The sequence below is a fragment of the Ceratocystis lukuohia genome, assembly GCF_044167205.1.
Source record: "Ceratocystis lukuohia strain C4212 chromosome Unknown Supercontig8_pilon, whole genome shotgun sequence".
NCBI lineage: Eukaryota > Fungi > Ascomycota > Sordariomycetes > Microascales > Ceratocystidaceae > Ceratocystis > Ceratocystis lukuohia.
The window spans coordinates 493,004-515,143 of record NW_027263527.1 but is presented as its reverse complement, the minus strand read 5'-3'; the positions used below and the strand labels follow the sequence as shown (position 1 = coordinate 515,143).

At 46.7% G+C, this 22,140-nt stretch overlaps 7 protein-coding genes across 7 annotated transcripts; 3 read left to right on the top strand and 4 right to left on the bottom strand.

Moving 5' to 3' along the window:
- Positions 1-942: 942 nt before the first annotated feature.
- On the bottom strand, positions 943-4,464 carry HOO65_080129 (retrovirus polyprotein; the record flags this gene model as incomplete). Its single annotated transcript, XM_071004128.1, has 3 exons — positions 943-1,864; positions 1,986-2,325; positions 2,412-4,464. 3 exons carry the CDS (start codon positions 4,462-4,464, stop codon positions 943-945), a joined length of 3,315 nt encoding a protein of 1,104 aa, XP_070856360.1.
- Positions 4,465-4,619: 155 nt separating this feature from the next.
- On the bottom strand, positions 4,620-5,908 carry HOO65_080128 (Retrotransposable element Tf2 155 kDa protein type 1; the record flags this gene model as incomplete). Its single annotated transcript, XM_071004308.1, has 2 exons — positions 4,620-5,137; positions 5,464-5,908. 2 exons carry the CDS (start codon positions 5,906-5,908, stop codon positions 4,620-4,622), a joined length of 963 nt encoding a protein of 320 aa, XP_070856359.1.
- A 1,104-nt stretch (positions 5,909-7,012) lies between these two features.
- Positions 7,013-7,429, bottom strand: HOO65_080127 (Retrotransposable element Tf2 155 kDa protein type 1; the record flags this gene model as incomplete). Its single annotated transcript, XM_071001458.1, has 1 exon — positions 7,013-7,429. The coding sequence occupies one exon, from the start codon at positions 7,427-7,429 to the stop codon at positions 7,013-7,015; it is 417 nt and encodes a 138-aa protein (XP_070856358.1).
- Positions 7,430-9,128: 1,699 nt separating this feature from the next.
- On the bottom strand, positions 9,129-10,124 carry HOO65_080126 (Importin beta-related nuclear transport receptor; the record flags this gene model as incomplete). Its single annotated transcript, XM_071001457.1, has 1 exon — positions 9,129-10,124. The coding sequence occupies one exon, from the start codon at positions 10,122-10,124 to the stop codon at positions 9,129-9,131; it is 996 nt and encodes a 331-aa protein (XP_070856357.1).
- Positions 10,125-13,479: 3,355 nt separating this feature from the next.
- On the top strand, positions 13,480-14,511 carry HOO65_080125 (1-phosphatidylinositol phosphodiesterase; the record flags this gene model as incomplete). Its single annotated transcript, XM_071001456.1, has 1 exon — positions 13,480-14,511. One exon carries the CDS (start codon positions 13,480-13,482, stop codon positions 14,509-14,511), a length of 1,032 nt encoding a protein of 343 aa, XP_070856356.1.
- Positions 14,512-18,504: 3,993 nt separating this feature from the next.
- Positions 18,505-19,518, top strand: HOO65_080124 (1-phosphatidylinositol phosphodiesterase; the record flags this gene model as incomplete). The annotated part of the gene is made up of 1 exon (XM_071001455.1): positions 18,505-19,518. The coding sequence occupies one exon, from the start codon at positions 18,505-18,507 to the stop codon at positions 19,516-19,518; it is 1,014 nt and encodes a 337-aa protein (XP_070856355.1).
- A 1,401-nt stretch (positions 19,519-20,919) lies between these two features.
- On the top strand, positions 20,920-21,660 carry HOO65_080123 (Endonuclease/Exonuclease/phosphatase family protein; the record flags this gene model as incomplete). Its single annotated transcript, XM_071004381.1, has 2 exons — positions 20,920-20,934; positions 20,992-21,660. 2 exons carry the CDS (start codon positions 20,920-20,922, stop codon positions 21,658-21,660), a joined length of 684 nt encoding a protein of 227 aa, XP_070856354.1.
- Between the last annotated feature and the right edge of the window lie 480 nt (positions 21,661-22,140).

The following is a 22,140-nucleotide window of genomic DNA, read 5'->3' as shown; positions in this document are numbered from 1 at the left end:
TTTGAGGTCTGGTGCCTCCCCTTCTTCCGGGCTGCTGGAGGACGACGTCTATGACACTGATAAGCGTCTTTCATTCTTTTCTTCTTCTTTGACTCTGTCATGGATCTTGACAATGAGCTGTGGAGCCTTGAGGCCGCACCTACCCAACTTTGAGGATAACCTCGTCGTCGGCTCGCCCCCTTTTTCACGACAACTTTCGCGATCGCCAACTCCTCATCGCCGCAACACCACTCCAACTCAAGGAGTTCACCTTCACGCTCAGGACTGAATTTTGAGAGTTCACATAGTCCGCACCTTTTTCTTTTGTTTTGTTTTCTTTATTGCGCTCCTCTGTCCTCGGATAGACTGGTGACTGTGGCATGTCACTAGAAAGGGGGCTGTCTTGCGCCTCATCCACACGCACAAGGCAGCGGCCACCAGAAAAGTGGAAGGATATATCACGAGCCCTCGGATGCTCACACAGTCTGGTTTTTTCTCGTCTTTGGGGGGGTTTTCCCAGGCTGCACTGGACGCTGCCGTCTTGCTCTCGTGATTTTCACGACTTCAGGAAGCGTGGCAGGTTTTTCAGAGGAACGAATGTTTGTGGGGAAGTTGGGGGTTAGCCCCACTACTTCTGGGCTTGGGGTATATCTGGGGATCTCCTTTTTTTTTTTTTTTTTTTTATTTCTTTTTGTTTCTGACGACTACAGATGGAAGACGAGTAACAAGCTTGCTTGGGAGCATACGAGCTTCTCTCGCCCAAAATCTGTGGTCAGCCCTGCAGAGGGTTAATTCTGTCCGGTAACCAATCCGGCGTCGTTTGATCTTAGTGATTCCAGTAGACGTTAAATATATTCAAATCAAATTCAAATCAAATATCATCGTCAGAGGCAGATTGTGATCGTCGGGGGGCGGTGAGAGGCCTCCCACTTCCTTTCCTCCAAACAAGGTGCAACCTTAATATCAGCCTCTTCTTCTCCTCCTTCGGTTAGTTGTTTGGCCCTTTTCTTGGCACCACTGTTTATATGCGTCTGTTTCCAGGAGGGCATCGATGGGTTCCCATGTTGCTTCTGTGTAGCCTTTCCATTTGACTTTGACTTGTTTGTTGTCTCTGTGGGTGCGTTCGCCTAACACTTTCTCGACTTCCCAGTAGTTCTCTCCATTGATCACTCCCATGGGTTGTGGTTGGCTGTTATGGGTGTCTTGGGATGGGAAGGGGTCATTGGCTGCTAGTCGCAATCGGTCAACGTGGTAGACATCGTGTGATCGTGAGCCAGGAACTTCAAGGCGGTATGTATGGGGTGTCACACGTTCCAACACTTTACAGCGTTGGTGTTTTTGTCGCGACTTCCGTCCAAGGCCTTGGCCTTGTTGTTCAGGGCGTAAGGTTAGCCACACGAATGAGCCGATGGGGAAGTCTGGTACTGGCCGGCGGTCCTCGTTCTCTCTCTGCTCCATTTCTGCCCTTGCAAGAGACAAGTTTGCATGTGCCCATTTCTGGGCGTTTCTCAAATGTTGCATGACTCTTTCGGCTTGTCCAAGGGGGCCGTTCTCGTTGGGCTCTGCAGGCAATGGTGGTGCTGAGAAGGTGCGTGGGTGGTAGCCGTGTAGCAAGAAGAATGGGGAGACGTTGGTAGCGGCAGAGGGTGTTGCATTCAGACTGAATTCCACTGTTGGTAAGAGATTTAACCAGGCTGGGCCTTCAGCATTGAGTTTTGCCAGTTTAGTCTTAATTTCAGCATTCATTCTTTCTGCAGCACCATTTGTCGCTGGGTGGTATGCTGTGGTTGTCAGTCTTTCGATGTCTAGTCTCTTGCATAGGTGACGCCAAGCTGCAATGACAAACTCCCGATCAGAGAGTATCGATTTTGGCATCCCATGGATTCTGTAGTAGTGTTGAAAGAAGCTATCAGCTACTGATTCCATGTCCAAGGAGTTGGTGGGGATGAGCATGACGCCTTTGGTCAGGCGGTCGACTATTGTCAGTATGTGTGTATACGTTATACCCCTTCTGTGCAGGCTCTAGGGGTCCTATGAAATCGATGGCAATCTCTGCCCAAGGTTGGTCGGGAATGGGTAGGGCTTTGAGTGTGGTTTCTTTGCTGTCTCTTCGGATGTTTGTGCTGCCACAGACTTGGCAATTTCGACAGAAGCGGCGAATATCCTCCACATAACGAGGCCAGAAGAATTCACGTGCGAACTCGACTTGCATTGTGTTTTTACCGGGGTGCAGTAGTGTTGGTGAATCGTGGATGTTCTGAAGTACTGCTGTGCGTAGTGGTTCGTATTCTGGTACCCAAAGTTTGTTTCTGAAGCGTACTGCTGAATCGGCGTCCAGGGAGCAGTCTGATACATTTACCCTTAGTTTTGTTCTGATGGTTTCAGGCCACTGGGACAACCCTTCAGTTAGAGCTCTATGGATTTCTGCATACATTTCATCTGAATTGATGCTTCTACCCAGAGTTCTCTCAGGACAGGGGGAAGGGAGGGTACTGCTTGTTGGGTTCCTGCTGTGCAGATTTTCAGTGTTTTGGAGTCACCATGTAACATGGTCACTAAGCGGCCTTGGTAGCGTTCGTCTGATGCGTCGTCTGGGGTATCTCGGCGAGAGAGTGCGTCTGGGAGGGGGGATAATTTTCCAGGGCGGTGGACAATGCTGCAGTTGTACTCACTCAGGGTGAAGTACCATCTTGTCTGGCGTTCTGATAGGTGCTGTAACTTTGTGAAGTGCAGTAAGTTCTTGTGATCTGAGAGGATGGTGAATTCGTCTCGTAAACCTTTCAGTTCACTGCGCCATTCTTTCAGTGCACAGATTATTCCCAACATTTCTTTGTCATGGATTGGGTAGTTACATTCTGCAGCAGTCATCTTCCTACTGAAGTAAGCACAGGGCCGTGTAGAGTTGTCAGCCTGTTTCTGTAGGAGGGCAGCGCCTAAACAATAGTCTGAGGCATCTGCTTCTACTATAGTGGGAAGCTCGGGATCGTGTGTACATAGAATGGGTGTTGTCGTGAAGGCGGTTTTGAGTTCTTGGAAAGCTTCATCTTCTTGTACACCCCACCGGAATGCTTGGTCTTTCTTTGTCAACTGTAGTAGGGGATTGGCGAGTTTGGTGAAGTCGGGGATGAAGGAGCGGTAGAAGTTGCACAGGCCTAGGAAGGAGCGGACGTCTCTGATTTTCTTTGGTGTTGGCCATTCCGTGACAGCGGACACTTTGGAGGGATCTGTAGAAACGGACCCAGGTTCGAGGATGTAGCCGAGGTACTTGTCTTTAGTCACTGCGAACTCACATTTGTCAATGTCAATTGTCAGTTTTCCTTCCAGGATCTTCTTTAGTGCTAAGTTGACCTTTTCGTAATGGTCTTCAAGCGTTCCATCAGTGTAGATCAAAATGTCATCAACGTATGCGGACAGCCACACATCTAAATAGGGCCGTAGAAGGGAGTTCAGGAAACTTTGGAATTCTGCAGAAGCATTGGCCAGGCCAAAGGGCATTACTTTCCATTGAAAGAGGCCATGTCTTGTCCTGAAGGCTGTTTTCCACTCATCACCTTCTGCAATTCTTATGTTGTGGAAGGCTGAGACCACGTCTAGCTTCGTGAACCATTTTGCTTTAGAGACGTTTTTCAATGTTTCCGTAATGTTAGGCAATGGGTATCGGTTCTTCTCCATAACAGCGTTCAGTGCGCGGTAGTCCACACAGAAACGTAGGCCACCACCGGGCTTCTTGGCGAAAAGGATTGGTGCGGCAGCGGTGGATTGACTTTCTTCGATGTAACCCTTCTCCAATAGCGCTAGAAGAGTTTGTCGTAGCACGACTAGTTTTTCTCTTGTCATACTGTACAGGGGGCCCCAGGGGGCTTCTTCGTCTGGCACCGTGAGTTCTATCTTGTGGTCGTGTCCAGGTCGCCGTGGGGGAAGTTTCTTCGTAAACTGTGCGTCAGGGTCGAACGCTTTGACATTCTCAGTATCAATCCAGTGGAGGACCTTCTTCTTCCAGACATTGGGGTCTGCAGGCTGTCGGTCTCTCTGGAGCCTGTCAAGGGCCTTGTTGATATCGTCGATTGAAGCTGTGAACACATGGAGAGAGTCTTGGCTGACAGTGTGAAGGATCTTCGTAACATCGTGAATTTGCTCCAACGTTGAGCGGAAGTTTGGAGCATTCGTAAGTTTTCCGTGGGCAACAATGCCAGATTTAAACGTAACCGTGTCTTTTTCGCAGTCAATGAGTGCGCCTTTCTTCTTTAGCCATGGGTAGCCAATGAGCAAGTCTTCTGCAAGCTCAGGGACCACCCAGGCAACGTGATTTTCCTTTTGGCCAGACACATCTAGTGTGAAAATGGCCACCGTGTTTACCGTAACAGGATCCCTAGAATTGAATGGGGACAATCTTATCGGTCGGGATGCTTGGTGCGTTGCAATTTTCCATTTTTGTACGAGACTTAGAGTGATCATGGATGGAGAGGCACTGCCAGTGTCTATCATGGCGGAAGCAGGACATTTATCATTAATTACTACATCTAAATTAATCGAAGTAGCTCCTTGAGAATTCTGTTCGTTCTGCCAGTTTTCCACCAACTTGCTAAGCTCTTTGTCGGAAATTGCTTCCGACCTCTGGTCACGACTTTGGCCAGAGGTATCTAGTTTTCCTGGTGTTCCGAACCAGGAGAGGAGCCATTGTTTTCGTCCGTTTCCAAGAGGGGCTTGACGACAACATTGCTGTTGTTGACTCGGGTTGGGCGTTGGCCAGTGGGGGGAGTAGGGGGAAGATAAGGGCACGTTCGGATAACATGACCACTTGCGCCACAGCGGAAGCAAAGCCGGTTCTGTTTTCTGTTCTCGAGCACAGCAGGAGGCACCCACTTGGCTCGTGGTTTGTTCGGCGCGTTTTGCGAGGCAGCTGCGACAGGCGTTGGGGTCCAGTCCATCGCATCCGGTGCTGGTTGAGAGTGGCGATGCGTATGGACGGGGGCAGGGGGTGGTGCCACAAAGGCAGTGGGGAAATCCTCGCACAACTTCTGCCAAACCACCATGACAACTGTAGTGTATTCTTCATACGTTCCCACGTCTGGGTGTGACGCCAAGGCATCACGCACTTTCTTTGGGAGCGTTGCTGTCAGTTGTCTCTTCTTTACGTTGTCAGCCCACGCACTGGAACCTGCGTCGTTCAACAGTTGTGTTACCCTGGACATGTAATGATCTACGGATCATGTATGGTTCAGGCCCTGCCCTCACCCAGGAAACCATACGATGCACCAAAAGCCCCTTTTTCTCTCTAGCCCCTTTTCCTAGTGTCCTCCTAGTGTCTTCCTAACGTCTTCCTCTAGTCCCTCTACCAAAGTGCATATTTCCCAACGTACATATAAACCACTGGACCACCGTCGTTAGCATAACTCCCTTTAGCTTCTTTTAGAACTTATCGAGTTCTTCTTCAATACAGAGCTGTTATACAATTGAATCTTCTTGTATCTCGTGAAGCCTTACAGGACACATGTGCCTGGGGTGATGCCGACAGATTGACTCGCAATGTTGACACTTGATGGAGAGCCCGGGCGGCAGCAGCAGGGTCCACGAACAACGTGTCTAGATGATCGAGGAACTTCTCGACATTAGCTTCTTGAGGTTTCTTGAGCATCGTTTTCACATAATTGTGCACCTGCGAGGAAGCACCATCTACCAGGTGTCCATAGCAGTGCAGGATGAACTCAGCCTGGGATGCGTAGTTGTTTCCTGTCAATACCCATTGCGCTTCTAAGAAGGTTCGGAACGCAGGGTAGTTAGAGGGTTTCGAATTGTCGTATGTTAGGACTGGAGGTGCACGTGATTTGCCCGCTAGGACGATTGGCGCTGGTGCTGAGGCTTCATGGAACTGTTCTGCCATCTCTGAGTCTGAGTCGGGAACAGCGATCTTCATTGCTTTCGAAGACATGTTTTATTGGTGGAGGAAGGGAAAGAAGGAAGAGGATAAAAAAAGAAAAAGGTAAGAAGGTAAGAAGGTAAAAAAAAAAGGTTTGATGAATGCGAAATGATATCCCAGCGGCTTCGGGTCGATCTGTATATAGTTCTTGTCCGCCGATTGGTTTCTCATTTGTCTCATTCTATGCTCGCCTGCATGACCGAATTTCCTATGTGCCTCCTGGTACGTCATGTGTGCTTCCATCTTTTTGTCAATTCCGGTGTACGGCAATGTGTAAGATTGCCAGTTTCATCAAAGTAGGTCCGTCGTGAACCTTTGCTGATATATGCACCTTCTTCTTCTGCCACGACTTTTATTCCTTGTGGGCAAATTCTTTTGACGGAAAGTAGATTTTGATTTAGTCCATCGACAAAGTATACTTCGGTAGCTACCGAGAACCCTCCCACATTGATCTTGGCATATCCCAGCGTTCTGGTCTCCAGTTGGAGTCCACCCCAATAGACCGGAATCGGATCTATGTTTTTGGGTCTGTGAATTTTGGTTAGATCGCCTGTGAGGTTGTCTGTGCTGCCACTGTCCACGATCCAGTAGCTTGGGGTCCTGGTACCTGACGGTATCTTGTCTACAATGGACAGTTTAGATCGAATGATCTTTTCCGTTTGTTTCTTCTTGATGTCGCACTCTTCTTCGGTGTGGCCAAACCTTTTTGCACCATTCGCATTTTGGACCTTCTCGTCTTCTGTCTCGTCGGGCCTTGGATGCTGACTCGGTCGGCGTGTTAGTTGGATTGCATTCTAACACGCTTTCCAAGTCACAGTCGATCTTTTCCATCACATCTTTCCAGTGCCCTGAGGGTTGATTGACGTGTTTGTTAAACACGTTTGCGATGTGATTTAGCATCAGCAACACCCATTGCCTGATGACTAGTCTTGCCAAAAAAATGACCGACTTCGGTTCAGTCGAGAGGTCCTCCACCCCTTGGTAGTTTGAGATTTTGGTTCTCAAATAGTACCATCTGAATGTTGCTCTGTCGCCACTCTTCCACTCCCTATTCATATCACCATCAAGGTCGGCGAAGATACAGTTGCTGCGGTGGTTGCTGCCTTGATTGTATATTCATTTGAGCAAGGTCCAACATTCTTTGGCGTTTTCCGCGTCGCAGACGAGTTTCTTGTCCTCCTCGGTGAGGCCGGCTCGTATTATTGCCATCGCATTTGATTCGTCCATGGAGCGCTGTCGCGATGACTTCTCAACCTGCATCGCCTCCTTGAAGTCGGTTTCTTTTAGTCCCTCAAATAGGTGAAGAAGATTGTATCCTCGGAGGTTTCTGATTGTCTGCCGGGACCACTTCTCCCAGTTTATGTTGTCTAGTTTCTGAAGATCCTGGAAGATGAGGTTACCGGATAAGTTTATCGCGTTCTCTGAATTGGATTTTTGTTCGTCGTTTGCGAGCTTTGCGACCAGCGTCTCGAGGATTTTAGCAATGTTGTCCCTTTCGGATGGCTGGGGAGCGGGGTTCTCGTTAGTGTTCATGGTGTTTATTTGGTTGATTGAATGTGATGAGTGGTATTAATCAAAGAGAGAAGTGAAATTAGAAGAAAATGAAAATGAGAAATGTTGGCGCTTTAAATGCAGAAGTTTTGATTATAGATGGGGTTTTTGAATTGAATTGAATTGATACGTGTGTTCGGTGTGTGTTATCAAATGTTCTCTGGTCGTGTAGATTTATATCGATGACTTCAGTATGTGAATCTTGATAGAGGTCTTTTTGTGTTTGATATATTGTTGCTTTCTTAGAGGTCAAGTCTCCCTCTTACAGCCCTCGGGGGGGGAGGGGGGGGGGGGTACCTTTGAGGTCTGGTGCCTCCCCTTCTTCCGCGCGCGCTGCTGGAGGACGACGCCTATGACACTGATAAGCGTCTTTCATTCTTTTCTTCTTCTTTGACTCTGTCATGGATCTTGACAATGAGCTGTGGAGCCTTGAGGCCGCACTTACCCGACTTTGAGGATAACCTCGTCGTCGACTCGCTCCCTTCTTCACGACAGCTTTCGCGATCGCCAACTCCTCTGCCCTTGGACAGACTGGTGACTGTGGCAGGTCACTAGAAAGGGGGCTGCCTTGGGTCACATCCACACCGCACAAGGCAGCGGCCAACAGGGTGGTGGAAGGATAGACCATGAGCCCTCGAACGCTCACATAGTCTAGTTGATTTTTCTCATCGCTTGAGGGGGGGGGGTTCCCAGACTGCGCTGGAATCCGTTGTCTTGTCTTCATGATCTTAATGGCTTCAGAATACATAGCAGGTTTTTCAGAAGAACGAATGTTTGTGGGGAAGCTGGGAGTTGACTCCACTTCTGGGTTTAGGGTTTGTCTGGGGTTTTTGTCTGTGGGGAAAGGGAAAAACGGAAAACCAGAGGTGCTGCACACAGAAGGACAACACCACTGTACTCTGCCTGGCCTATCTCCCATGCTAACAGCCCGGGGGCCTTTTAGACTAGTTTTTACACACAGCTGCCACCTACCAAAAATACCAGGTAACCAACCCTGGAACCTGACAAGTACGTTCTCGGGCCGCGCTAGATGGAGACCCTCCTGGCTATACTTCCGGACCCTAAAAAGTCATAGGAGATGTTTGAAGTCTATGGGCTCCTGTCACCGCTGACCGCCCGGGAGGTGCTCCCGTCCGGAATATGCCGTCGTATTGCTGCGAAATAACAGCAGTTAGACGTTAAACGAATACAATACAATACAATATACTTTCTTAGAGGTTCTTTAGACTGTTGAAAGCACCGGGCTCATAACCTGTTATGACACATGTCTCTTTCATTCGAATTGATCTCGGGGTAGGTTTTCTATCTCTTCACAACTTCGTGTGCCACGTATCTATACAAGGTATTCACCTGATGTTATTCTGAGTAGAGCTGGAATCTTCACAACACATACTATATTTTCTATGGTAGCACTGACCGTTAGTTAGTGGAAAGTAAAACTTAATAGATCATTTATTTTGGGACAACAGTATCCTCAACATAGCTAATAACAATAAAAGAACCTAACTCTTTAGAAGAAGGAAAAAAAAAGACAAGCTTCACCAATTTGATCAATCTATATACCAGAACGGTTCCATGTGCGGTTGTACAGGATCACGAGTAAGTTCACAAATGACAAAGCTGAATTCAGTAGATTATTCCGATACTTGCCCCTTTTTCACAGATAAGAACCTCGTCTTATCTATTCAACCTGACCTTCAACAAACACAAATGGCATGGTGTATTTGCATGGGATTTCGGATTCTTGGCTGTCTGGCGTACCTTCCTCCTGATCCGATTCGGTGGCGCTGACCGCAACGTTGCCTCCGTTCTGCTTGTCACTGCTCGATGGTCCAGATTTCCTTTGTCCTCTGAATTTATTAGCCTTGCTCTTCACCTTGGCATCGTCGCACTTCTTGGGACATTTGTTTGAGTGATGTTCAGGGACGTCGCAGTTCCAGCATCCCGTGCTTCGTCTGTTGGCAGACGTTCTAGCTGCCTTGGTCGACGCCAGGGGAACAGGTGGGCGCTTGTAGAGTTGCAACTTTGCTTGCGCGCGAAGTAGGCTAAATGCCCTGGAGAATTTTTTGATTGTCCGCATTTGAAGACCAAGGGACTCGTAGTGTTTTTCAACAGCTGCTATCATGAAGCTCCTTTTGATTCTATCACTCAATTCAAGACCAATTGCACAAGCTTTGGCAAGTAGAAGTTGGTATCTGTCGAGAAGCTCGGACAGCGTTTCGCCAGGTCTGAAGTCGAGGGCGCACAGTTCTATTTCTACTGCAGCTTCCGGGTCTTCGAAATCGCCAATTGTTAGGGTCCGGAGCTGATTGATGAGGGATGTGAATGATTTGTACCCCACAACGTGCTGTCGAAGACGTAGCGAAATGGTGTTTCGTACATCTCGAATGATCCGCCGGCGTGTCGCCTGTGGCAAATCGTCCACGTCATCAGGTGTGAGGTCAATATCCTCAAGGGAGGAGAGCATGTCTTCATACCATATATACCATGTTTCTTCTGAGGATAATATGAATTCCGGTCCTACAGAGAAGGACCAGTCGCTTTGTTTGAGCTGGGCTACAGTCAGCTCTTTGGGGTTGTGAACCGGTTTGGTTTCCGTCTCCGGTTCACTCTCGGCTTCTGTCTTCATGGCAGACTTCTGGAACATCTCTATGAAGTTCATGAAGTTTGCCATCATGGTTGTGTCTACCATGTGGTCGCTAAGTTGCCCCTGCTTGGGCGCACTGGAATTCTGCTCGTGGGCAGAAGATACCTGGCTGGAGGCATCGGAGTTATGCTCGTGGGAAGAAGATACCTGGCTGGAGGCATCGGAGTTCTGCTCGGGGGCAGGAAATTCCTGGCTGGAGGCATCGGAGTTCTGCTCTTGGGCAGAAGAGGGGTCTCATACTAGTAGCATGGCGTCTTGGTCGGGATTCAGTCTCGCGGGTCGACGCATAACTAGGAGGGTGATTCTAAAGAGAAATGAAATTGTCTGATTATTATCGCGGAACGCGAGCTCATAGCCTATTATTAGCTATGTTGATGATACTTTTGTCCAAAATCGATAATCCATTAACTTTTGCTTTCTGCTACTGGTCAGTGCTATCACACAATGTAGTATGTGAATGTCACGTGGCCTAGGGTTAGGCCTTGGATGACTAAGACTTGGTGGTCACGTGCCGACAGTAACCTCCTCTTGTTGTGAGAAAACTTCCACGAGAGTTCCGGATGAAGTTCGGATAAACTGATAAAACATGATTCTTATCGGAAAAAGGGGCGAATATATATGAAAAGAAGAGTAGCCACTTTTTCATCAAGATAGAAACATAATAATTAAGGACCAATTCTTACATGAACTTGATGTTTTTATTAACTTAATTGGGTTGTAAAAGACTAGGTTTTCTGTTCCTGACCGAGTATTGTATGTTGTGGGCTTGCCCGATATTTTACCAAATACAGGTAGATTCTCCACAACACCTCTGTACCACTCGTTGCGCGACACTATTCGCATCATTTTTGGTAACCCTTGTGCTATTGGTGGGGCGTTAACCCTCTGCGTGTGTGCAGCGAACTGAATGACCAATGTATGGGCACGTGCTGAACAAGTGCTTCTGCGAGCTAAGCTTGAACCATGGGATCTCAAGCGCGAGGAGTATTTTTCCTCTGCTGAGATGAAAATTATGTGCTGTTTTTTCAACAACACTGCTACTCCACTATGGGCTGTGTAAGCTGGCTTAGACGTGTGCTTTACTGTAATCAGCCTATACATTTTGTTGTTATTGGTGGGTAGCGTTACTTCGGAAGCTACGATTTGGACAAAAGAACCGGTGCACTGAGCACACCAGCCAAAGGTTCTCCACTTTGGATATCCGGTCCCCCGCCTCGTGTAGGTCAAGGCGTTGGAATGCGTTCACTTGTCATACATATTCGAAAGCTGCATCATGGTCCAGCGCCACAATCAACGGAACTGGGTCTAGAACCACTTGGTGGCATGGAAAAAGAAAGGGCTGATTGAGATAGCCAAAGTTAATGTGGACTTTCTGAAGTTAAATAGAAGTAAAACCCAACGTAAACTTGTGGCCCATTAGAGAGGCCCAGTCATCCATTTATGAGCATGAGATGCTACTACGAGCAGCTATATCGCAAGTGACATCTTGTGTGAGCTCAAGTAAGCCAGAGCGGGTGTCAAGACTTCCTAGACACCTGGTGCAACACTGTTCTAGAGATAAGATGGTAGGATTGATTGTCAACCAAATCCTTAAGAGTGGTGTCGTAGGTAAACTTCCTTTCTGTAGGTTTCCTTTTAGTAGGCCTAGTCTTTGCAGTTGCATACTTCAGAGAAACGCAGTTTTCCTGTAGGGGTCCAGGAAGAGCATGTTTTGCCAATCGTTGAGTGCTGTTTCCATCCAATGTTCCATCAGACCACCGGAAAAGTATCTTAAGATAGATTGGCCTTTTGTTATAAGAAAAGAAACAATTCGCCTTTTTGTTTGCCAAGGTACTTGGTGTGTGTAGTAAGATGAAGATCTGGTGACCAGATGAAGACATGTCATGGCAGGAGGGGGATGGGGCCCAAGCAGCAGGCATCGCGGCAGCTGGATATTTAACATTCATTTATGAGGGGTGACATATATGGAATATTAAGGAATGCAATATCGTAAGCGCCTACCAGATCGCTTCACAGATATCATGTTTAGCGTTCTATTTGTGTGAAAAGCCTTTCAATAATTGGTAATTCTGGCGGGCAAATGACTGCTATGCAGTGCCTTTGCGTTTAATGCCTTGTTGCTTAGGCGTTTGCTTAGCAATTCTAGGAAATAGCGAAAGAGTTATTATTTCTTAAATATTTCAGCTGAAGAAACTATATTAATATCTGCAGAGAGTGACCCAGAAGCAGGAACAACTTAGGACCATAGAGGGCGGTGACGCACTAGACAGCAGGAAATGAATCTGGCATAAAGCACAGCTAGACCAAGCGCAGCAGCGTTTTGACACTGTATCTTCCCGAACTAGTAATAATCAGATATGAGCTTCTTCGGCAACCCCTAAAGAGGCGGTGTTGTGATTAGGCCGGCATGACATAGAACGAGAGGAAAAATCTGAGTTATGGGGAAAGCAGGGGAAAGGCGACTGATTTGTATTACAGTCTATAAATAGCGAGATGAACACCACTTAGACATGCAGTGCAATACATGGAACGGAATTTCGACTTCCCGTGCTTGCCTGGCTCGTCAGTGACAACGAACTTGTGCTGTGTATTGATAACCTCGATATCTCACTTTTTCTTTTTCCAGGCCACCCAGAGCCCCATGATAGGCTGTATCAACCCAACTTGAGAGCAGATACAAGTTGAAAGTTGAGTCAAAAGGTTTCTAGTCTACATAGCCTCTAAAGGCCATGTTTCCTGGACCCTGGACCTTAAAATGTAGTGCTAAGACCCTAGCTTATGCAGACATAAAAAAAAAGCATCCGCGGCGACAGCATCACAACTGGGGCTTACCCATCTGAAAGCACAGGGTTCAAAGGTGGTCATAGATTCTACGCAATGGCCAATATGTGCACTTGGCTGACTACAGCTTTAGGTCTCGGAATACCATTTGACTTGGGCTTCGCTAATATTATGAGTCTAGCAGGACACGACTTTCGGACTGGCAGCAGGCTCAAAAATGCCATGTAGAGAGAGAGAGCAAAGCTGGTAGGTCACACTCGGTATAATTCGTATCACTGATTTTCAGGGCCCAATAGCTATCACAGCGTGTTACTGTTTTCAATTCTACTCGCAGGAACCTCCTTGGCATCGCTGGTCCTAGCTTGGTAGATGAAGGCCTGTTGACCGTACGACTGGTCAATCCCAAAACTCAAGTCTCATCAAAGAAAGTCCGCCAAAAGGCCAGTCATTGTCCAACTATTAATACAGCATCTTGTCCACTGTCCAAGATTCAACATAACTTTTCTTCTCCATAGGATCTCTGTCATTAATACTATCTCCTAATCTACCCTCATCGATCTATACACCAATCTGACAGAAGTTCTTGATTAGTTCTATTATCGAGATGCGCTTCTCCTTCTTTGCAACACTGGCTTGTCTGGGCTTTGGCCAAGCTTCCATATACAAGAAAATCAATGATGATTGGTCTTTCGATGTTGGCAAGGGCCAGAATGCTGATTGGATGAACCTTATCGACGGTTCTAGGTCTCTGTCGAGTCTGGTCATCCCGGGCACCCACAATTCCGCTACAGACAGTCTTGCAGACACTCTTACAAGCAAGCTGATGCAGACCCAAAACGTGCCTCTGCAGGACCAACTTACTGGTGGCATCAGATACATCGACATAACCTGCAAAGTTTCCCAAAACGAGCTTGTGGTCTACAATGGAGTTTCTAAAACTAAATCTAGCTTTGGGCTTGTCCTCAGCACGATATTCAACTTTTTGGACCAGCACCAGACTGAAACCGTCATTCTACGCATCCAGATGGGCACTTCGATCAGAGGCTCCAAATCCGCCGCTGAAACTTTTGAACAATACTTTACCTCTGGCTCTGGCTTTGCTCAGCGTATTGCCGATCATGTCTACACCAACGGGGGAAATGGCATTACTACGATACCTACTCTAAACGAGCTTCGCGGCAAGATTTTCATTCTGGAGGACTTCAAGGCTATTTCTCCCGGCCGCTATGGTCTTCCCTGGAACGAAAATACTGTGTCTAGCTACAGTCGTACATTTTCTGCTAGTACAACTTTTATGGACTCGAAATGGGATGATATCAAGTCTCATCTTAGCGAAACTCCCCGGAACTCTGCCAACAAGCTGCGCATCACGCACACTACAGCTAGTGTTGGTGTGAGCCCCATCAAATTTGCTGCTAGAAATGCTCCTAAAGTTGGAATGAACAAGCATCTGGGTAAATATCTGAGGGATGAACGGGGCGTCGCTCATGGTATTGTTGCTATGGACTTCCCTGGCCAGCATCTTGTTAAGCAGATTCTGCTACTTAACGGAGACTATTGGGCTGCTCAAGCTGCTACGCAGCCTCCTGATAACAGAGGGATGTCGAGTTCCGCTGACGCTCTTGGCAGTGTTTAAATGCCAATTTCAGTAGAAAGCAACACATGAGAGGATACATACATCCAACATCTCTACGGAGCTCCATCATAGGGCAAGCAGGCGATAGCAATATAGAACGTTGTCCTCGAGAAGATAGATCTGGGCGGTAATGTGGAAACAGGCAATAGTCTTAGATTGTGTACAAGACGCAAGATGTAGCAATTTTCAAACTTAATATCTAAACAATGTTCCTGTCCTTCCACTAACGTAACTTACAAGCGAGCAAGACAGAGAAGTGAACGGGACACTCCACTTGGATTCTCACACTTCTATATTTTAAAACATTTTGCTCAAACCACTAATAATGTTTTCAAATTCTCAAAAAGCTAATATCGTTCTCCCTATCACCAAGATCAAATAAACTTAAAACTCAGTATCTGAGAGGCTGCCAAGATCTACACAGTTAGCCTTGGAACATTGAATTCCAGAATGAAAGGAGGCCACCCTCGACAAGATGTGCACATCAACTCTATGAGATTGACACTACGCAGATAGGGGACTCTATTCAAGTTTATTCTTGAAATAGATTCCTAAGGATTTCCCCCGGCTTAGCGGTGTTGAAGAAAAAGCCAACCTCCTCCTTTCAGAACATCATGTAGGATGTGTTGAGCAGCACTGAGCTTCACACTTCATCCAGTGTCAGCCAGAGCTCAAGACTCATTTCAATTGCATATATGGCTGGCACCTCATGAACTTCAGGCAGTTTTATTAAAGCTGGATGTCAAGTTATAAACTCCAACACCGGCCAGTCTTCTTCCTGAAGGGCCTGACACTTAGCTCCCACACGCAATAACGCACGATGTACCATGCACCACCGCCCTTTCGACAACCCCGCCCTTTTGTCAAGCAAAGAAAATCCACCACCAAAGCTCGGCTATTTCATTTGCGCCCAATTCAGTCAAACACTAAATCTCACCATGTGATGATCCTGGCTTGCACCTCCATCATCATTCCAACAGAATGTTCCCTAAAGCTAACATGCGACAGTCAGCTCCTGAATCCGACAGTACCCATCGCTCTTTAGAGGATCTCAAAACGTCTCATAACTTAGTTGAGCTCGATATAAGATGTGCACTTTCTGCAGTGGCCATGATTAGGTCTTCTTCTGCTGTGTCTAGTGATAGAGTTGGCCCCATGTTAGGTATGGCTTGGTTTTGCTCCTAGCATCGCTATATTGATTGTGATAGACACTAGTGCAGTAAGATCCATTGCTTTCCGGATAGGAATACCCTTTCTTCAGCTCCTGGACCATTTTGGTCCCTGAAGCCTCCCGTGGCTTCCATTTTCTCGGGTTTCATTACAAGTGGATGTCCTAGAATGGCGGAGCACTTCTTCACATATTCCAGGCGTCTTTTGTCTACAGGACTTATACTGGCTCTCCATTACCCAAAGCTAACATTTATTGGTAGGATGGCTTGCCTTACAAAAGGCACAGCGGTTTCCTGGCGTTACTCGCCACATCATCGATATCGACATCATCCTCAGCCATCTGCGGTTCATGATTGAGGGCATGTGCTTTCCTCTATCCATTGAGGTTCTTGGTAAGGCTACCTGTTATAGTCTCCCGGCAGAACTTTGCGTCTGTACACCATTCAGCTATGCATTGGTCGACATCTTTAGCCCAAGGAAACACACTTAGCTTCTTCATTTCCTTATGAAATATGCGGTGGGCAATGTTTCCCCTGTTTACACTCGTCACATTCAGGACGTTCCTTGGTGTATTAACCACCTTGTCTGGTCATTTTTCTTCTTTGATCTGAGTCGCCATGGTAGACGAGATGTGTGTATCAATCTAGGATCGCACTTGTCTCCTGTATTTATGCCGAGTTTGAAATAGGTTTTACCTGACCTTGTACTGGTTGATCTCGGTCATGTAGGGTTCATGAGCCACTTGCCTCGCCAATGAATGGCAAGATGGTTGTCGCTCGTAGCTGTATGCCCTTATTTGAGCCGGCCTAGGCTCCATTTACTCCGATCTAGAGTGTTGTCGTGTGCAAAATTGCTTGTCTTGAGTCCTCACTCTCTCTTTCGACGACCCCTGAGTACTTTGACCATCGAAACTATATACTTGGGTTTACAGCCACAGGTATTGTTGCGTGGCGCTCCAAGCTTGCCTCAGGCACGTGACTGTTGTGTGGCGCTTTGACAAGCACCACTCAGACAATTGTGCACAGACCTATCCACTGTGGCTGAAAATATACAGAAGTATAAAAGCTAGGAAAGCTGGAAAAGTAATTTAGAAATTGAGGTTAAAATAGTTAGCGATATATAGAGTCAATAAAGAATAACAGCGTTAGGTCTATTCAACAGGTATTAAGAAATGAAACGTCGTGAGAGCCTATTAGATTACATGGGAGGATGGGTATTGTGGGGAATCTACCTTCAGTCGGATTAACCCTAGGTAAACCCAAGCCTGAATACTCCAGCTTAGTTGTGCATGACGGAAGAACACTTTAGAAAAAGAATAGAGAGACAAGCTGTAGAATAGATCTTAAATGTTGAATCAGTTGGTTTACTAAAAGGTTTAGTTAAGTCTATGCTACGACCTGGAACTATTCCTTTTGCATTGTGGTGCCAATCCTGTCACGTGTTCAGCCACAAAAGATTCGGATAAGTGGGGCACGTATGGGACGCCACTTAACATATATACCGCGCCACGCAACACAAGCTTCACCAATTCGATCAATCTGTATACCAGCACGGTTCCACGTGCGGTTGTACAGGATCACGAGTGCCTTCAAAAGTGATATAACTGAATTCAGTAGATTGTTCCGACAGTACTTGTCTTTTTTGAAAAAAAATACGATAGGAGGAAATACGTTAACATCTGCAAAGACCTACGAGCAGGAACAACTCGCGACTACAAAGAGGAGCAGTACAGGACGGCAGGAAACGAATAAGGCATAAAGCGCAGCTAGACTAAGTGCAGCATCGTACTGACGCCATATCGTTCCGAACTAGTAATGAGCTTCTTCGGCAACACCTAGACATATTGTGAGTAGGCGCATGACATGGAATGACAGGAAAGACCCAAGCTATGGGGACAGCAGGGAAAAGGTTCCTAATTTGTATTGTAGTCTATAAATAGCTAGATAAACGTCGCTTGGACGTGCAGTGCAGGACATTTAACGGAATTTGGACGTCTCATGCGTGCCTGTCCCATGACTTTGCTATAGCCAGAATTTAGATTTGCACCATAAGTTGAATAATCAGGATATCTCGCTTTTTCTTTTTTTCAGTTCACTAAGAATCATGCAGTCGGCTTTATCAGCCCAGTTTGACAGCAGAAAGTTGGCTAGAAAGGTTTCCTGTCTATATTGCCTTTAAGGAGCATGTCTCCTGCAGCCTAGAACCCAAGATCCAAGTGCCAAGACCCTGGCTTATGTAGTTGCAAAAAAAAACCTACAGTGACAGGATCAGAGTCTTGATAGCACAGGGCTCAAAGATGGTCATAGATTCTACGCAATGGCCAATTTATGTCCTTGGCTGACTACGGCTTAAGGCCTCGGAATACCTTTTGACTTGAGCTTTGCTTATATTATGGCTTTAGCTGGACTAACAGGAGGGTCAAAAATACCATTTGACGACCTAAATTGGTAGGTCGGACTCTGCATAGCTAGTATCACTGACTTTTGGGGCCAACTAGCAATCACTGCATGTAGCTGTTTTCAATTCTACTCACTGGAAACTCCCTGGTGCTACTGGTCCTAACTTGGCAGATGAGGGCTTACCACATGACCAGGGTTTTATCATGGCCAACAACAAACTTCAAATCTCAACAAGGGCAGTCCATCAAAAGCATAGTCACTGGTCAACTATTAATACATCATCTTGTCCACTCTCCAAGATTTAATATGACTTTTGTTCTCTATCATCTCACTGTTACTCATACTCTCTCCCAATCTACCCTTTTCGAACTTGTCCATCTACACGGCAACCTGATACAAGTTCTTGATTAGTTCTATTATCGAGATGCGCTTCTCCTTCTTTGCAACACTGGCTTGTCTGGCCTTCGGCAAAGCCGCTGCATTCAAGGGAATCGATGATGGTTGGTCTTTTGATCTCGATGAGGCCAACCACGCTGATTGGATGGACATTATCCCTGATTCTAGGCTTCTGTCAGATATCGTCATCCCAGGCACCCACAACTCCGTTACAGACAAGCTTACAAGCAGCCTGATGCAGACGCAAAACGTGCCTCTTGAGCAACAACTTATTGGTGGCATCAGATACATCGACATTACCTGCAAAGTTACTAAAAACGGTCTAATGGTCTACCATGGACTTGATGACACTGGATACAGTTTTGGAAATGTCCTTGGCACGATATTCGCCTTTTTAGACCAGCACCAGCGTGAAACCGTCATTCTACGCATCCAGATGGGCGGAGTGTTCAAAAGTTCCGAAGCTTTCGCCGAATCCTTAGAGCAAACCCTCACCTCTAGCTCTTACCTGAATGTTGAGGCTGCTGACCGTCTCTACTCCAGGGCCGATGGTGACATTTCTTCAATCCCTACTCTAGGCACGCTTCGCGGCAAGGTTTTCATTCTAGAGAACTTCAAGACCAGTACTCCTGGCCGTTATGGTCTTCCCTGGAACAAAAATACTGTGTCTAACTATGGTCTTACATTTTCTGCTAGTACCACTTCTATGGACTCGAAATGGGATGATATCAAATCTCATCTTAGCGGCAATCCCTGGAACTTTCTCAACAAACTGCGCATCACGCACACTACAGCTAGTGTTGGTGTGTGCCCCATTAACTTTGCTGCTAGAACTGCTCCTAAAGTTGGAATGAACACGCATCTGGGTAAATATCTAGCGGATAAATTGGGCGACTGTTTTGGTATTATTGCTATGGACTTCCCTGGCAAGCATCTTGTTGACCAGATCCTGCAATGTAACGAAGAGTATGAGGCTGCCTCTTTTTCTGCTGCTGATAGGGCTGGGCCGTTGACTTCCACTGGTGCGCCCGTCAATGCTTAAATGCTACTGTAAGTGGAGAGCAAAGCATGAGAGGATACATATATCCAAAATTTCTATGGATCTCCATCACAGGACAAGGCAGCCATCGCAACACAGAATATTGTCCTCAGGAAGGCACAGCTGGGCTGTAGTACGGAAGCAGTAAAGAGTAACGGATAGTGTACGAGATGTAAGATGTAGCAATTTTAAGCTTAATATAAATAAAAACGTAACGCAAGTTACAAGCGAGCGCCCAATCCAGGCCAGCGCCTATTCTTTTCACCACCTACATTAAAGATTCTTTTATAAAAACGTAATAGAGCATCTTATTGAGTAAAACTGATTTTTGTTCCCCTCTTTAGATATCTTGACACTAACATAACATGTTCTTGAGTTATGACCAGCCTTACTTCATCTTCCACACTGCCTTTCCCTCGCTAGTTGCGACTTCCCCCGACCACCACTTCCCGATAGTTCGGCCATCACCTGCACATTAACTTCTTTCTGATCAATTTCATCCCCTCTCTCACCCGCAGTCACCTCCCTTCCATCCCATAGCCGGATCCTTTTTGCTCTAAACCACTTACTAAGTGTCATGTTTGCCTGTCAAAGCATCTGGTTCTCAGACTTCAATAAGGCATTCTGATGCATTGTTTCCTTTATTCCTCTTGAAAACGACTTAAGTGTCTCACGAATTCATTAGGGAGAGTTACCCTGATGGTGCCTCACTCGTCTTTTGAGGTATTCATATTTTGAGCTGGCCTCAAGCACTGTCTTTGGGGTCTTTGAGACCCAAGGGTCCAGGAGGCCAGTCTCCTCCATAGCCGGTGTTGGAGTTTGTACCTGCACAATCTGAATACTTCGAAAGGCGAGTGAGGTGACATCAGAGAAGCTCCTTCATCAATTCTTGAGGCATTTAAGTAACTTTCAAAGGCAACTGACGCAATAATACATCAGAATACCCTATTGAAGTCTGACAACTAAATGCTTTGACAGGCAAGTGTGACTCTTAGTAATTGGTTTAGAGCAAAAAGGATCCGGCTATGGGATGGAAGGGAGGTGACTGCAGGTGAGGGAGGGGATGAAATTGACCAGAAAGAAGTTAATGTGCAGGTGATGGCCGAACTATCGAGAAGTGGGGGAGGTGTCGGAGCTGGCGAGGACAAGGCAGTGTGGAAGATGAAGTAAGGTTGGTCATAACTCAAGAACATGTTACATTCGTGTCAAGATATCTAAAGAGGGGAACAAAAATCAGTTTTACTCAATAAGATGCTCTATTGCGTTTTTATAAAAGAATCTTTAATGTAGGTGGTAACACAACCACAGGAAGATGGACTAACCCTAAGGAACCCTTGAGAAATTCAGCAAAGAAGTGTATCAAACACACACATAACACGCCCGAACAATCGAAAGGCAAAAACAATGGAGACCAGAGCAGTGAACAAACGATGTCCAGCCTGCCGAAGACTCTCGAAACGCGAGACCGTGCTTTAGAGAAGCGCAGTGCGAGCACGACGAAGACAAAGAGACGGCACAAGTATTCAAAAGAATGATCCTCTCGAGAGCAGAGGATGCTATGGACTACGCCCTAACGGGATGCGAGGAGGGCTGGCAAAACAGGCCCGCGGGCGAGCCCGCAAAGAAGGGCCTGGAGAGACAGGGCAAAACAACAGAGAAACCACCGAGCGCCGCGACCAAGAAGGCCCCATCCTTCGCGGGATGGTGAAGAGACCAGAAACGAAGCCAGCAGACACCCAGGATGCGGCTAGAGAAGCCAAGTCCCACGAGGCCGCTAATCAGGGCGGCGAGTGGCAGACTGTCATGCGCCGCAAGGCGGACGCGAACGCCCCCACTGGGCGTTACTCACAGCCAGCGGCCCGCCAGGACGATAGAATCCTGGCAAAAGTTAGCACCGGAAACGTGATGCGCAACTGCGAGAGCATCCTGATGTCAGCCAGACTGAGGGAACTAGACCCTGAGCTGAAGAAAGCTCTAAAGGGCGTACAGAAGACCAAGAGTGGATTCGCACTACTGGCAAACAAGAACGGTCGTTCAACTCTGTTAGAGAAGAGCGACATGATAAAGAACTACATCGGACCAGGCACCGAGGTAGTACAAGTTGAAAGTTGTGGGCTTTGGGTCCATGGTCACATGACAGTCTGACCCTAACCCCACTCTGAGATACTTACGAAGCGTCAACTTTGGAAGTCCGTCACAGAGTTTCCTTCCTTCTTCATCAAGGATTAAGAATCAGAAGAATCGACATACATTTGAGGATTGCTATTCATACGAGTCTACCGTATATATATACATCTATGTGAGTGATTATAGCGTTTGTTTACTGTGGTCAATAGCTGCAGGGTTACAACTGCCGTATCATAGACGCAGGCGTAACACCGACAAGGTATAAATGAGTTTTAAGATTTTCGACAGACGTTGAGACTTTTAATTGTTGCAGAATTGCTTGTGTTGATTCTTCACTGTCTCTGTCGTCGACCCCTGAGTATTTCGACCATCAGATATATATACTTGGGTTTACAGCCTTGTGTCATTTCCTGCATGCCTGCTTAATCATGTTCTGAAATTAGTATGCGTTCACTTGTCCTACACGCTCGAAAGCAAGATCAAGATCCAGTGCTATAA